The sequence below is a fragment of the Astatotilapia calliptera genome, chromosome 3, assembly GCF_964374335.1.
Source record: "Astatotilapia calliptera chromosome 3, fAstCal68.1, whole genome shotgun sequence".
In the NCBI taxonomy this organism is placed as follows: Eukaryota; Metazoa; Chordata; class Actinopteri; order Cichliformes; family Cichlidae; genus Astatotilapia; species Astatotilapia calliptera.
In genome coordinates this window covers 13,657,987-13,674,090 of record NC_137424.1, presented here as the reverse complement: position 1 = coordinate 13,674,090, position 16,104 = coordinate 13,657,987, and the positions used below count along the sequence as shown (strand labels likewise).

General features: G+C 41.6%; 2 protein-coding genes and 2 long non-coding RNA genes across 4 annotated transcripts in view; 3 read left to right on the top strand and 1 right to left on the bottom strand.

Moving 5' to 3' along the window:
• LOC145425217 (uncharacterized) overlaps positions 1 to 16,104 on the top strand; it is a 300,454-nt gene that overhangs the window by 192,383 nt on the left and 91,967 nt on the right. The gene's annotated exons all lie outside the window — the stretch shown is intronic.
• LOC113011591 (uncharacterized) overlaps positions 1 to 16,104 on the top strand; it is a 207,167-nt gene that overhangs the window by 117,652 nt on the left and 73,411 nt on the right. The window lies entirely within an intron of this gene.
• Positions 1 to 16,104, bottom strand: part of LOC113017655 (uncharacterized) — an 81,434-nt gene that overhangs the window by 51,022 nt on the left and 14,308 nt on the right. Inside the window, exons 6-7 of the mRNA XM_080299683.1 lie at positions 7,566 to 7,612; positions 7,212 to 7,417 (exon numbers count right to left, since the gene is read on the bottom strand). Coding sequence (XP_080155809.1) covers positions 7,212 to 7,417; positions 7,566 to 7,612 — 253 coding nt within the window. The remainder of the gene's footprint in view (positions 1 to 7,211; positions 7,418 to 7,565; positions 7,613 to 16,104) is intronic.
• LOC145426053 (uncharacterized) lies at positions 12,195 to 13,063 on the top strand. The gene is made up of 2 exons (XR_013906827.1): positions 12,195 to 12,496; positions 12,654 to 13,063. It is a non-coding gene; the product is annotated as an uncharacterized LOC145426053 (long non-coding RNA).

The following is a 16,104-nucleotide window of genomic DNA, read 5'->3' as shown; positions in this document are numbered from 1 at the left end:
AAATGCCACATCACCATAGAGTTTGTTAACAACAGCTTTCTTTGCCCTTTGTCTCGATGGACTGAATCAGGGATACTCGTCATACTTCACCTCAACCACGTCACTGAGAGACCCCAGCCTGACACAGCAGCAGAGATGATGAAAGCAGAAACAGCAAACAGATGCTTCAGTTGTGTTTCTCTCTGTGTGTGCGCTCACGCCCACTTGTGTGTGTGAACTTTCCACGTACCTCAGCTTGTTTCTCCAACATGAGCCATCGGGGCTGAAAAACATCACTAACACATGAATTCTTTCTCTTTTTGTTATCACCTGTGATCATGTGTCTTATGTTTCTGTCATTCACCAGTTCTTGTATAGTTGCGTGTAACTAGACTTCTGTGGGACGTAAATGATTGTTTTGTATGCAGATCTGTACAAAGGATGTAAACACTTGATTACAAAGGAGATCTCAGCTGTGTTGTTGTGGATGGACTTCAACGTATTTGTTAAAAAAGAGAATAAAGCAAAGTGTTTTAGCTGTTTGGGAGTTTTTGTTTGATTCGATTCAGTTTTATTTCTATGGAGTCAAATAATAAGAAAGGCTCTAGAACAGCCCTGAGTTTGTCCAGGTGACACTCCTCTGAAGAACAAAGACAAAGAGGAAGAAGGGGATTCGTTTTCAAGTCTTGTTTCTTTCAAAATAAAAGCTGAAATGTTTTGGAAGCATGATAATATGTCAGCCAGGATGCCGTCTCCAAGGAGACCTGCACCTCAGCGCTGAGCTCCACATCACGCCCTGTGAAAGCACAGATATAAATCTGCTGCAGTGAGAAGAACTTTACCCAACACAAGTGTAGAAGTAGACATTTGACTTTACCTACAACCTGTTAACAACAAAGCTTTCATTGCCTCTGTTGTTGATGTCATGTAGGACTAATCATACTTCACATCAGCCATGCACACGTCAGAGGATCTCCAGGCTTTCAGTAATAAAGCCAAGCAGATGATGTGAACATAGCAATAGTAAAACATGCATCATAATCAGCTGTATGTGTCGACTATGTGGCACCTCAGTCTTGTTGGCATGAAGAAAAGTTGTGTAACATGTAGCATAAGGGCTGCAAAGACATCATGTAGACAGCAGTCGTCTGTTAGTCGTAACGTATCTCCTGTTAAAGAGTTAAATGTGCGTTCTCCATCTCTGTCCTCTCACAGCTCGCCGTACACCAACTCCAGCTGTGGTAACCGTGGCTGTGCCCATCAACACGCTGAAGCTGAGACGCCACCCGTCACTATGGCGACTCCAATAGGGTTACCTGTCAGCTGTGGACGCATGAAAGGAAAACAGCAGAAACACAGACATGTTTACTGGAACATTTCCTGTTGACAGCTTTATGGAAAAGTGGGTTTAAACACTTTTCTATGTTTTATTTTGTTTATTTATGGATTTATTGTGAAAGGAATTTCAAAGGTTTAATTTGACCTTTCCCCTGTTTTTCATACAGACTGGAGACGAATGGATGGTGCTTTCTTTGTTTGTCTAAAGATAATGAATAAAACTCTACACACATCTTAAACCACCCTCCTTTCTATATATTTTGTTATATAAATGGAAAGTATATAAGACACAAACTGAGCTTATATGATACTAAGGACCCTGGAGGTCAGTCCACCTTTATAATTCAGCACAGCCTGGAGTCTCTTAGTCAAGCTTGTTTGTGTTTTCTGTGAGGAAGTTTTCAGCAGCAGCTCTTTTCTTGGATGTTGGTTCCCTTTGTTTCCATCCTCTGTTAAGATGTTTCAGTAATGTTGAGGTCTGGGGAGGCCAATCCATGGCTGACGTCCTGTGATGCTGCATTAGCAGTTTGTTCATAGTGAAAAATGAAGCCACTGCCAATCAGACATTTGCACAGTGGATCAACTTCTGATGGTACTGTCCTGAATTCCACACCTATAATATGTTTGCACATCCTGATGAATATGTGCAGCTGATTTTCAGTCCAGTTCCTGTGTGACAGACGCCAGTCTTTCTGCCTGTGTCCTTCCTTAACAATAGAGCCATCCTTCCACTGAGACTGTTTCTGTTGAGGCTTCACTGAGCAGTAGATGGATCCCTCAGCTCATCTAATCGTCCTCTTTCTAACACATGACTGTCAGAAACTGTTAATCTGCTGCAGCTCTTTAACTCCTCCACTTCTTTTTTTGTAATCTCTTAGTTTCCTCATCTTTTAAGGTGGCACTGCACACCAGATCCAAAGTCAACATGCTGTTATATAATGGAGTTGAACCTGTAATGGAGTTTGATTTAAACCAATCAGCAATTAAGTGAATGATGATGAGCAAAGATGGTGGAGGTGGTGGATGAAGACCCGGACAGCTGTGGTTGGCTCCTCGTATAGAGCAGAGTGAGGTTGTGTTTGCACATTATTATAAAACCATGTTCACCATATATTTTAGCTGCAGACAATAACATGATTTCTTTGCTGTGGTGATTTTATTCCACTTTGGTAAAATGGAAAACCATCATTTCTTGCTGTAATTCACACATTATTCCAAGAGCCTCAACACGAGCCTTGTAGTCCGACCATATATAGACAAATCAATAGTTGTGTTTGTAACAGCTCATGAACATGAATCATTCCACATTACTTTAAAATCATTGTAAACTAAACTGGAATAAATGAGTGTTTATATATAGTTTTGTCTCAGCTGTTCATACACAGTGTTTCAGTTCTTATCAGAGTCCCACCGTCTCACTGTGGTGAACCTTTAGCTCTGTTGTAAGCGTGTTGTTAGACCAGGTTTCCCTCATTTAAAAATAATCTCTCATTAGAAATGGACATGATGTCTAAGACATAGAAATGCTTATTATGGGTTCACTTGATGTCACTGAAAAGATGCACATGGGTAACGTGCAGGCCATCCAGCTCCAAGGTTTATCTCCTCACCTCGAGTCTGCGACACTCTCTCCGTGTCCTCTCAGATAAGGGCGCGCACATTTCTGCACGATCTTCTAAATTACAAAGAGCGATTCACAAAACAGAAGCTCACAAAACACTCATCACAAACCAAAAATGGCTCCACTGAGCGTCAAACTGTCACCAGAATTTACTGATAATCTAAAGACTCACAGAACTCATTTTGTCTCATTGTGTCTTAGTTTGAGACATAAGTGCATGATCATCATACTGTGTAGTTAGATGAGACAGAGCTGATGCTTGTTCTTAATTATCCTCTTCATGTTTCCCGAGCCTCAGCAGTGGAAGCTACCATGGATAGAAAGACTATGACTCATCTTAAATCTCAAATCTTTGTCTCCAAAGAGCTGCTGATGTGTCCGATATGATCCACAAGCTTAAACTAGGATTATAAGTGTGTGCAGTGATGTGTGTGAAACCTCTGAGGACTCACACGTGTGTGCTTCAGCCCACACACACATATGAAGCACTGCGACCTCACACAGAAGTGTTTTACACATCCAGCCTGAATCCTGATCATTTCTACAGTTTATTAAGTTCAGCTTCACCTGAACATCAGTGATGAAGCTGCTCTGACTCCATCACAGCTCACAGCTGTTGGAATGAGTCAAACAATGAAGAAGGTTCAGAAACAGCTGATGATTTTACAGAAACATGATGCAAACATGAAAATGGACACATGATTTTTTATTAACAGATACCGTTTATGTTTCACTGTGCATGACGTCATCAACACTGACACCAGGGGGCGCTCATCACCAGCCTGAGGAAGTGTGATAATGGGGGGAGACGCAGTGTTGTGTGTGCTGCAGTCGGACAGAAGGAAAAACTTCCTCCTGAAAACATTTTCATCCTTCCCAAAAGTGTTTGAGTCAAATGTTACAAATATATAAATACAATAAAACACAGGGTCTTACATAAAATTAGTGATGCAGTTGTGCACTGAGCACCTTTCCAATGTTCCTTCCTCAGATGAGTCCAGCTGCTGAACACATTAACATCTGTATGTAAATGTAGCCGAGAACCAACCTGAGCACTGCTGGGAAAATACAAAGGCAACCATCAAAGTGCTGTATTATCTTATTTATTCTGAATGTTGACTTAGATCCACACCACGATTTATGAAACTATAGAACTAAAATAACAACAATCGTCTGCTTCTTTAAAATTTCTTTCATTACATCAAACCAGTGAAAACTTAAAAAAACAAAGAGCTGTTAGCATGTTTAGACCAACTTTGAGACAGAGACTGTAAAGTTCTGCACTTTAAATCCTGCCTGTGTTCCTGCAAACGATTCACACTGAAAGTATCTTAGTTTAGTATCGAGTGAGCCACAAAGCAGCCTGATAGCTTTAAAACAGTAAAAGTAAATGAAATTGACAGTTTCAGTGTAGCTGGATCTATTATGGGGGGGGGGGGGGGGGGGGGGGTCATGGCCCCCATAACCCTGCCTGGTCCTGAGGTCAAATCCACCATCTTTGTTTCAGAGCTTCATGTTCTCCCGTGTTTGTGTGCGTCCTCTCCGGTACTCCGGCTTCCTCCCACAGTCCAAACACATGCAGTTAGTGGGGTCAGGTTAGCTGTGAGTGGTTGTGTCTCTGTGTTATTCCACCTTAATAAATGACTTCCTGTTAGCATGAAGTGCTTCTGTAGGACTGATGTCATTTTCATGGTTGGATCATTTAAATGAAGCTGGACTCAGATGCAGTAAATAAGCTGATTGATCATTAATGAATAAAGCTGGTCAAACACATCACGTGGACACATGTGATTGTGTGTTGTAGTATTGATCCCAATGCTGGTATCAGTCCTGGATCAATAACACTGGATGGATGCGTTCAGCATGGAGCCCCTGAGCTGTGTTACAGACAAACATGGAAACTGACAGGTCTGTGTCATTCACAGTCTGTAACACTTCTAAACAACAGAGGCTGACCCAAGTGCCTCAGAGCCAGGCACGCTCACATCACAGCTCTCTAAATAAGCCAGTTTCAAAATAAGAGCTGAAAGCTGTGTTTGCTTGTGTTAGCTTATTATTGTGGAGACTAACATTCAGTGATCATGTGTTCAGACTCATAATGATTACTCTCAGAAATCCTGATCTTTGTATTTACTGTGTGTTGGATCAATAACTGAGATTCATGGTATCACACAGCTGTGCTGCTGCTGATGTCAGCACATCTGGAACAATACGAGGTATCTGCTACCAGACTGAGCAGGACGTGAGACCTGTGGACTGTTTAAAGCTGTCCCTCCACAGCTCACTTAGACCTGATCCACACCTCAGTGATATTCTCTGACTTCCTCAGTAGAGACAGAAACCATTCAGATCTGGGACCATCAGCTGACTGATGATGTCACACAGACTGTGTTTTTCAGGAACAGTGATTCTGATGTGAGCCTGCTAGCTGACAGCAGACGAAAGCACATGTTCACATCTGTGAGGACAGACTGGACTCTTTGACTGCACCTTGGTTCTCCTCAGAGGTCTGTACAGGAGCATGTCCACCCCCACTGAAGATCTCAGTCACTGTGAAACATAGAAAGCTGCTTGTGTGGCCTCTGCCTCACATGTAGATACAGCTACAGGTTTCTCTGTCAGTCAGACTGAAACAGTGTCCTGATGCTGCATCATTCAGCTCTGTGCCCCAGTCAGCATCACTGGGAGCTACCAGTGTTTCTGCCCTTTTCCTGTAACACTACACTCAGCACAGGCTCAGCTGGTATCCAGTGTTGGACTTTGGCTTCAGCTGCTGTGATAGATCCTCTAACATAGATCAGCTCTGCTACATGTTGTTAGATAAGTGCAGCTGCTATCATGTCCTGATGTTTCTCTGGCTCAGCAGCTTCTCCATCAGAGGTTCACATGGAGCTGATCCAGTATCTCCAGTAACTGTGTTCTGTGCCTCACTGGTTCATCCTTCTGTCTGTGTGGCGTCAGTCAGATGTTGAAGTTCAACTCTGTAATCTTCAGTGTGTCACAGAGTTCAGTGAGTCCCGTTATTCACAGTATCAATCAGATCATCAGAGAACAGCTGATCAGCAATCAGTGGTGCCAACAGCGCCTCCTGTGGTGAGAGGATGCAATAATGCAATGTAGCATTTTTCCACTCAACACTTGCAGTCATGGAAACTGTCTGTTGGATCTGTGTGACGTTGCTTTCTTGGTTAGAGTTCCTCACAAATGTCCAGATGATTCTTCTAATGAGGCGTCGACCCTGTTTGCAGTTCTTTGGAAGAAAACGTCGCCCTTTGCCATCCTTACTTTTCTTTGACTTCTTCAAATGCAGCTGAACTCCAGCTGGTATTTTCTTGGACTTTGCAGCTGTTTCTGGTCATCAGTTCATTCCTGCAAACCTCTGAAGCTGAACAACAATGATGCTGCATTGCTGGCTGATCCCAAAAGGTTGATTCTGTTCATCTGGATGTTTTCAGAAACGTTTGCTCACTGATCAGGTGACTTCTTCAGTCTCAGCTGACTGCAGCTTTACAACCTTACAAACAGCACATTTGCACAATAACTGAAAGCAGCAGCACCTGATATATATGATACTAATATAATACATATACATATATAATCCATACTAATGATGAAGGAACTGAGCTCACAGTCCATTGTTCATTCAGTGAACTACTCAGTTTATTTTGGGCCTCAGAAATGCTCACTCTGTTTGTACATCACTGTCAGCAATAGACTCATTCTGCTGTGTGGACAGGAACACATGTGACATCACTTCCTGTTTGTTTGACTGAAGAGGAAGAAGTTTACAAGGAATCATTTAGAAGAGTTTCAAACATCAACTGATTGAATCCATGAATCTGAAAACGTGTTTGTGAGTGAAAGAGAGACATGTACAGACTGAACTATCTGTTCAACAGTCAGAGTGTTTCTGTAACAGGAGACACTCTTTACACTCCACTCAGCACAGGGACACTGAGGCACCAGGAGTCCAGGGAAACCCAAACCCAGGATAAAGAGTTTGAGTGAATGTGGTGTTGAAGGTGTGGAGGTGGATCAGAGTGTCAGAGGAGACTCTGTAGAAGGACAGAGTGCCAGCAGGACAGTCCACATACACTGCTGCTCTGTTAGAGACAGAGGAGGAGGAGGAGGAGGAGGAGATGGGTGTTCGACTGTTATTGTGCCAGACAGAACGAGGACCATCATCAGAGCAGCTCAGACTCCAGGACTGATCATTTCCTCCAAACAAACAGTCATCACTGTCTCCTTTCCTTCTGATGCTTCTGTAACTCACTGATATAAAAACGTTTCCTCTCCACTCGACCTCCCAGTAACAGCGACCAGTCAGACCATTTCTACACAGCAGCTGACGAACATCAAATCTGTCTGGATGATCAGGATATGACTGAACCTCCTCCACATGTGTCACCTTCCTGTTGTTGTCAGACAGTTGGAGCTTTGTGTTCACTGTGTTTGTGTCGATTGTGAGTTGACAGGAATCTGATGGAGAGAACAAACACAATCCAGCTGCAGTTATTGATCCATCATCTGTTCATTGATTGACACTTTGATGATGACTCCTGACATGATGAAGATGGTTGAATGTGTGCTGCTTTGTTTTCATGAATCCCATTAAAAACACACTTACACTTCCTCAGACCTGGTCTCAACCATCGGACTCCAGCAGGCTCCACCCTGAAAGGAGGAGGGGGGTCAGAGCAGCACAGTCAGCATGCACACATGGACATTACATGGCTCTCACACACACACTGTTACACACTGAGCTCAAAGCTCGGCTCCACTGTTTTATTCAAAGAAATCTACATTTATCAGCACATTTAAAAACAGCTTGAGCCAAAGTGCTGCACAGAGTAGAGAGAAAATAGGAAACATACACAGTAATGACTATAAAGACTGGTCAGGATTGAAAGCTACAGAGTACAAATGTGTTTCCAACCGGCTTTTAAAAATGTCCAGTGTTGGTGACGACCTGATGTGAAGGGCGACTGTTCCAGAGTTTGGCTGCAGCCATCGATAAAGCTCACCTCTGTTTTTACGTCTAGTTCTGGTCAGAAGCTTCTTATCTGCAGACCTGAGGGCTCCACTTGGATTATTTTGTTAAAGAGAGATAAGATGGAGCCAATCCATTCACAGATTTAAAGACAACCAGATCTGGAAGTGGATTCTACCGCGTACTGGTAACCAGTGGAAAAAGCTGGTGATGGGTCGTCTAGCACAGACCCACCGCTGGAACCAGACAATTGATGAGGGAGAGAACTGTGACAGCGCCGTTCCTTCACTTGACCTCAGTCGCTCTCGTCTGCTCCCTCGTAACACTGCTCTTTATTGAGCTTACATGAATATGCACAAGTTCATTAACATGTGACGTCTTACACAGGTATGAACAAAGAGTACCAGTCTGTGCATAGTGTGTGTGTGTGTGCGTGTGTGTGTGTGTGTGTGTTCCAGATGTGACCCTGTGACCCCAAAGCTGGTGCTAAGAGTCCAGCGGTCCCCCTAACAAAGGGCTCTTATACTTAACCAGACACAGAGCAGGTGTCCTCCTACACCAGGGGTCTCAAACTCGCGGCTCGTGGGCCAATTGCGGCCCGCAGGACGATAGTTTTTGGCCCCACCTTAATATGAAAATGTAATGTTAGTTTGATAATGTATGACACTTTACAGTGTTGTGGGCGGAGCTGAATTAACCCACCAATCAGGGTGGGATATGGATCTCAGGGGACACCAGCCGGGCTTGCAGCCAGCAGCGTTGCCCTGGAGTGTTTCTTTCTTTCCTGCGCCTGGCTGGCTTCCTCCTTTCTATTGGGCAAACGCCGACATTCGCCCCAGCGCGCTGCGTTCACAACACTTCAAAAAAAGTTGTTATTTTAAGTTGCTGCCCAGCGGGACATTATACGTATATAGATTTATACACACGTCAGTGGGATTTAAAGTTATTTTTCCACAGAGAGAGATCTCATATTAACTCTCACAGTGATGCGTAGGCGGCGGGATAAAAGAAAAGTCATGAACTCAATGCAGCCCAATTTAGTCTGCAGTCACATAGCGACACCTGTTCATCGGCAACAACAGTCCCCGGTAACCCGGACTAATTATAGGGTCGCACCGTAATTTGTGGTTCGATGTTTTTATTTGCATCACTCCGTTTGCATTGCAGCAAACATGAACATTACATATATTTCAATATAATGTAAAAGCAGTCAAAACAACTAACATCAGAAACAGCTGATGTTATTTGTATATGTCACGGTGTCATTTCCGCTTCTTTCTCCTGTAACAACAGCCCGGCGCCGTGAGCAGTCGCCTTTTTTGCGCTCGCTATCCCTGCACTTTCTACCATCTGCAAACGCCACGGTGTTCGTGTCATCATGAAAGACGTGAACATCGAGCGTAAAAACAAAGGAGACTGCTACCAGCTTTTTATCTGCCGATCGCCGTGCTACGGTTGCAAGAAAAAGAAGCAGAAATGACGTTCTCTACGCGTTGAGACGTTCCCCGTCCGTCGGCTAAACGCTTGATTGAAACTTCAATGCGACAGTGACACCAAGTAGAATTATAAATGTCACATAGCCCCAAACATGTCTTTTTCAAAGCCTGCGGTGAAGAGAAAGGTTGGTGATGAGCACCGACAATTTCAGGAAAAGTGGGAAATGCAATATTTCTTTGTTGAGCACAGGGGCACCCCGACCTGTCTTATTTGCACAGAGAAAGTTGCGCTGCACAAGGAATACAATTTGAAACGTCATTACACAACTAGACATGCTGAGGTGGATGCAAAATACCAGGGAGACGAGAGAGCGAACTGAACAAGACGTTACAAGGCCAGGGGCAACTTGTCAGTGCTGCCTATGACAACGTGAGAGCACAAAACTGGCGCTCTGGAAAGCTCAGCTCTCTCAGACAAACCTTTGCCATTTCCCAGCATGCAAGGCACTCGTGGATGCAGGCACACCATTCAGTGCTGACAAGTATGTTGATGTCATTTTGAGGCTACAGGAGGAATTTGATCACAGATTTGCTGACTTCAAGACACACAGAGCCACCTTTTCACATTTTTGCGGACCCCTTCTCCTTTGATGTGCAAGATGCCCCTTCTGTGCTTCAAACATTGAGCTGCAGTGCAACTCTGAACTCAAAGCAAAGTTCAGGGAGGTGAGTGGAAAAGCAGACAAGCTTGGACAACTTTTGAGAGACTTGAGCCCTAGTTTCCCTCGGCTTTCCCGAATGTTCAAGCGGACCATGTGCCTTTTTGGTAGCACATACTTGTGCCAAAAGCTCTTCTCCACTTTGAACTTCAATAAGTCCAAGTACAGGTCCAGACTTACGGATGATCATCTTCAAGACATACTGAGGGTCGCAACTGCTTCCTCCCTCAGGCCAAATCTGGCTCGGCTATGCAAGAGGAAACGCTGCCAGGTCTCTAGCAGCAAGGAGTAGGCAAGAGAAGCCATGTTCAGGAGAACAGTTCATTTTCTACAGTGTTCCATTCATGTTCAGAAGAAGGTTATAGAACTGTTAATACAGACATTTCAATCTAAACACAGCAGATATAGAAGACTGAAAAAAACACAAGTTCACTGACTAAAAATATCTTATTATTGTTTTATTTATGTATTACAGATTGATTTATTTTCTTATTAATTCTTAATTTGTTTATTTATTTTTCATATTTTGTGTTAAAAAATAAAAATAAAGAGATTTGAGAAGATTGGAATTTTTTAACCATGCCTTTCTTGTAGAAAACCTAATGCGGCCCAGCCTCACCCAGACTCTGCCTGCAGCGAACCTCAGCTAAATTGAATTTGAGACCCCTGTCCTACACCATAAATCAGTAAGAGAGGGTACGACCTCTCTCATAGCCCCAAGTGGTGTGTGCATGCCAGAGCACTCTGGAAGGCACACAGAGTCTTTACAGACTACTAACGATCAAACCTCTATCATTATGCAATCTATTGTACAACTCTAAGGATATATGAGTAAATATTTTTAGGCATAACCCATATGGAAAAGACTAAAAACTTATTTGATGAAAGTCATACTCATGAAAGTGGCCACTTTCTCATTACTTTCATATATTGTTTTAGTAAGTATCCAAAACATTTTCATACAAGTTTCACACAAGACAGATACAAACTTAAGAAGATTTATATATCTTTTCCATATGGGAAATGACAATCAACAATATAAAGCTTACAGCTGGTTTTAATAACAGAATTTATTTGTTTCTCAAATGAGAAAGGAGTGTTTCTCGATAGCTCTAAATCTTTAGTTCTTAACTTTTCCAGTGGGCCAAGGTCAACATTATCTGCTAATGCTAAATAGGCTGCCGTTATTAACTAATGCTAATTTGAATTGTATTAGCATTATGCACTAATGCTAACACTTACTTTTTAACAATGTGAGTAGCTAACGCTAACACTATTTCCCTTAACTTTATAACAATGTGAACGGCTAATGCTAACACTCTTTTCCCTAGCATTACAACAATCTGAGCTGCAAATGCTAAGTAGGCCACCATTTGCACATACGTCTAATTTAAGGCAAATACGCATTAGAACCTAATGCTCATATCGTTTTCCTTTGCTTTATAACAATGTGAGCAGCTACTGCTAAATAGCATTTGCTAATAACAGCAGTCTAATTTAATGCAAGTTAGCATCATTTGAGTTATAACGATGTGAGGAGTTAATGCTAAGTATGCTGCCATTAGTGGTTAATTCTAATTAGGGGTGAATAATTATTACCAGCTAATGCTAATATTGTTCTCTCTTCCCTTTTAACAATGCGAGCAGCTAGTGCTAGGTAGGCTGATGCTAGCAGCTAATGCTAAAGCTAAAGCTAATTTGAAGTGAATTAGCATTACATTAGTGAGGAGTTAATGCTAAGTAGACTGCCATTAGCAGGTAATGCTAATTTTAGGTGAATAGGAATTGGCAGCTAATGTTAATACCATATTTTCTTGCTTTATAACAATGTGACCAGCTAATGCTAAGTAGGTTGCCGTTATTAGCTAATACTAATTTGAGGTGAATTAGCATTATCCCCTTATGCAAACAATGTTTTTTCTTACTTTTTAACAATACGAGTAGCTAATATGAACACTTTTTTTATCCAATTTTAACTTTTCCCCTGCGATGTGAAGAGTTAATGCTAAATAGGATGCCATTAGTGGCCAAATCTAATTTTAGACGAGAACGCATTAGAAGCTAATGCTAATACCATATTTTCCTGCTTTATATCTATAGGGCTTTGGAGCGTGATGTCACGGGGGTGGGCGTGGAAAGGATTTTGGCCCGATCCGCCATTTTGGGGGTCTAAGTGAAAAAGGAGCGAAAGCACAGCCATGGTTCGTATTTGCTGTGTGGTCGGCTGCAGATAATAAACTTGAAAATGGATAATCTTTTCATTCTTTCCCAACCTGGAAGCAACATGAGGCAGCTCGTGTATCGATGTTACCAAACGAAGGCGTCCAGCCTGGATAGCAGCTGTGAGACGAGCTGACGTGCAGTTCTCTTCCATCTCCAAATATCTGTTGGTGCTCCAGACATTTTCATTCCGGTAAGTTCTAAATATGTTCATATCACTCTTTATAGCCTATTAGTTTTATTTTCTATGCGCTCTGAGCTCATAGCAAATTAGAACAAACATCCTACTGAGTGATTTTGCAGAACTACCTTCTATTTATAGAGTTGCTAATTATTTGGCATTATTGCAGCAAACCAGCCGATGAAATGGATGAAACATCATGACTGGGTCCCAGCACTACACGAGGGACCTGCTTCAAACATACCACCATGCAAATCAGATTACTTCTTCCATGTGAGGGTGAAGAGGTGACCCTCCTGGATAAGATGGTTTGCTGCGTTTGGTGCACAGTGTGGTAGTAAAACCAGGGAAAATGAAACCTGCTCCTGTTAAATATTCTTAAGTCTTGTGCTGTTAAAATTGCTGTATTTTTTCAAAAGATACAGTAAATAAAGTAATGTTAGTAGTGGGTGATATCATGTAAACACTCATGATTTTGTGTGAACATTTTGTCATTTGTAAATTATGAATGACATGGATTCTACACTGTTACTGATGTGATGTTCTATAAAGTGGTTTTAATAAAAAAAAAGAGCAAAATTAGTTTGTTTCTTTATTCAACATTTGAACAGTGGGACTCAGTCAGTAGATATTCAGTAAATGCAAATTATTTACACAGCAGTGCACTTCAGGCATAAATCTAGACCCCTAGATAAAACATTATGGGTCATTCCCACAACCCACAGCTTTACTGTGTTCCAGCAAAGTATCCAATAGCAGTGACAACTCCTCCACAGTAGCAGGTGGGATTTTTCTGTTTTGAGGACGGCTCCTTTTACCTGTCACTACAGATGGTCTGTTTATGTTTTGATCAAGAGCCTTTTTTTGGGCAGCTGAAGAGGAGAAGTCTATCTTATGGCCAACCTCTGGCTGTATCTTGGTCACATTACCCAGCAAAACCCAGTATGCAGGTTCATCTATAACAGTCCTTGTGCCACAGATCAACACTGCTTCTACATTAAACAGAAGAGCAGCGACATGGCTGCAGGTCTCTGCGACTCCGGCCATACAGCTGCAGCGGGCGGCTTCAACCTTCCCTGTGATGCTCACAGTGACCCATGGCTGCAATGCTGGTTCATTCAGTCTTAGAGTGCAGTAACACACACAGACAAAGTTCATTTAAAGACAAGAACTATGAGCCAAGGCTGACATAAATGTGTTTTATCTACTTTATCATAAATGTAACAAAGTGTTTAGAAAGTTAGCACATACATGTAATTATGCATTTCTTTATGTGTCCATCTATAGAGCGCTGCAGGTTATAGTCTAAATCTGTCTGTTCTCTGTCAGAAACCTGCCTGCAGAAAATGAACCTAAAGTATGTAATGCAAGGATGTCATCACTTTCAAGATGGAGAAAGCATAAAGTGACAATTATGAATCACTTAATATGATAAGGAGATTCTGCAGGTCAGTAATCAAAGTATAAAACTAAAATAAAATGTATTTTTAGTGACACAGGATACAAACATGGAAGCAAGATGTGTAATTAGGATTATTTATAATAAATGTGAATTAATTAGTGCAATTTCTTTAACCATAAAGAATAACTAAATCCTTCAGGACAATGTCACATCAATGCACTGAACTCACTATGTTATCCCTCTAACAATCTCCACATGTTCTCACTGTAATTTCCCCTCATGAATGAATTTATGCTGCACTAATGTGAATGTTTGCAGGGAAATCAAACGCATTTCACACGCAGTACTCGAGCTGACTTACCTTTGTTTGAATGACGACTTGTACGCGTTGACTCCACAGACAAGGTACGAAAATATGTCAGGCTACGTCAGTAGCGGTTGGTCTTCAGGGTTTCTACTCCACGGCCGTATTTCATACGGGTCTACATTTCCAATGCACGCTATTTTCTGCAAGTACCGCAGCTTCGCCTCTGGACGCAATCGGTCTCTATACAGTCCATTCTCTATTAAGCTGCTTTTAAGCATCTTGTAATCGTCGTTCCAACACAGTGTGTTTGATTTGATTCGTAGACCCCGAAAATGGTGCCGCGCTCCCACAATGCATTGCGGCGTGACGTCAACTCCAAAGCCCTATATCAGTAGGTAATGCTAAGTACGTAGCCATTATTAGCTAATGCTCATTTAGGTGAATTAGCATTATCCACTAATGCTAACAATGATTTTGCCAACTCTTTTCCCTTGCATTATAACAATTTGAGTAGCTAATGCTAAGAAGGCTGCCATTATTAGGTAATGCTAATTATTATGTATGCTAGCATTGTCCGCTGCTGCTAGCAATGTTTTATCTTACCTTTTAACAAAATCAGCAGCCAATGCTAACACTACTTTCATTTCAGTTAAGCCTATTTAGCATTAAGAAGTTTTTGCTAAATAGGCTAACATTAGTGGCTAATGTTAATTTTAGTTGAATAAGCATTGGCAACTAATGCTAATACCATATTCTCTTGATTTCTAACAATGTGCGCAGCTAATGCCAAGAAAGCTGCTGTTATTAGGTAATGCTAATTTAAATCGCTAATGCTAACAATGTTTTTCTTACATTTTAACAATGTGATGTGTGTTACCGTTAATAACTATTGCTAATTTGATGTGAATTAGCATTATCAAATAATGCTAACTATTTTCCCTTGCATTATAACAATGTGAGCAGCTAATGCTAAGAAGGCTGCTGTTATTAGGTATTGCTAATTTGATGCGAGTTAGCATTACCCGATAATGCTAACACTTTTCCCTTCCCTTTTAATAACGTGAGCAGAAAGTGCTTAGTAGGCTTATTCTAGCAGCTAATGCTAATTTGATGTGAATTAGCATTACATTCGTGAGGAGTCAATGTTAAGTAGGCTGCCATTAGTAGCGAAAGGTAATTTGAGGTGAATAAGCACTAGTAGCTAATGCTAATACCCTTTTCTCTTGTGTTATAATGATGTGACGTTAATGCTAAATAGGCTGCCATGAGTGACTCTTTTCCCTTGCATTACAACAATGTGAAGGGTTTATGCTAAGTAGGCTCCCATTAGCAGCTAAAGCTAATTTGAGGTGAATAAGCATTAGTACCTAACGCTAATACCCCTTTCTCTTGTGTTATAATGACGTGAGACATTAATATTCTTCTCAAACAACAGAATGAGAATGAAATATTGATTCTAACAGGGCCCATAAATAGCATTAGTTTAGCAGCATTAGCTTATCAGAGTTTCCATCATGGTCACACAAATCCTTAGTAGAGCAAAGTGGCCTACTTAGCAATAGCTGCTCAAGTTGTAGAAAGCAAAGGGAAAACAGTATTAGCATTAGCTGCTAAATGTGCACTTGATAACAAATCTATTGTGAATTCAGCTGTGAATGTAGAGTTCGTCATTATTTAAGCTTCCATTTCCAAATGTTAGCTGCTCCTGTCTGCCTCTTTGTCACACACACAGACTGAAATGATTCACAGCCTTGTTTCATCCTTCTGTCAGCGTCACTGACTGTCACTGTGACTGTGGACATACAGCATGGGAAACATACACATGGCTGACACCTTATTAGGTACACAGTGGCCACTATTTCAGGTATAGTACACCTGTGACCTAATAAAGTGTATCTAAAGTTACAAAAT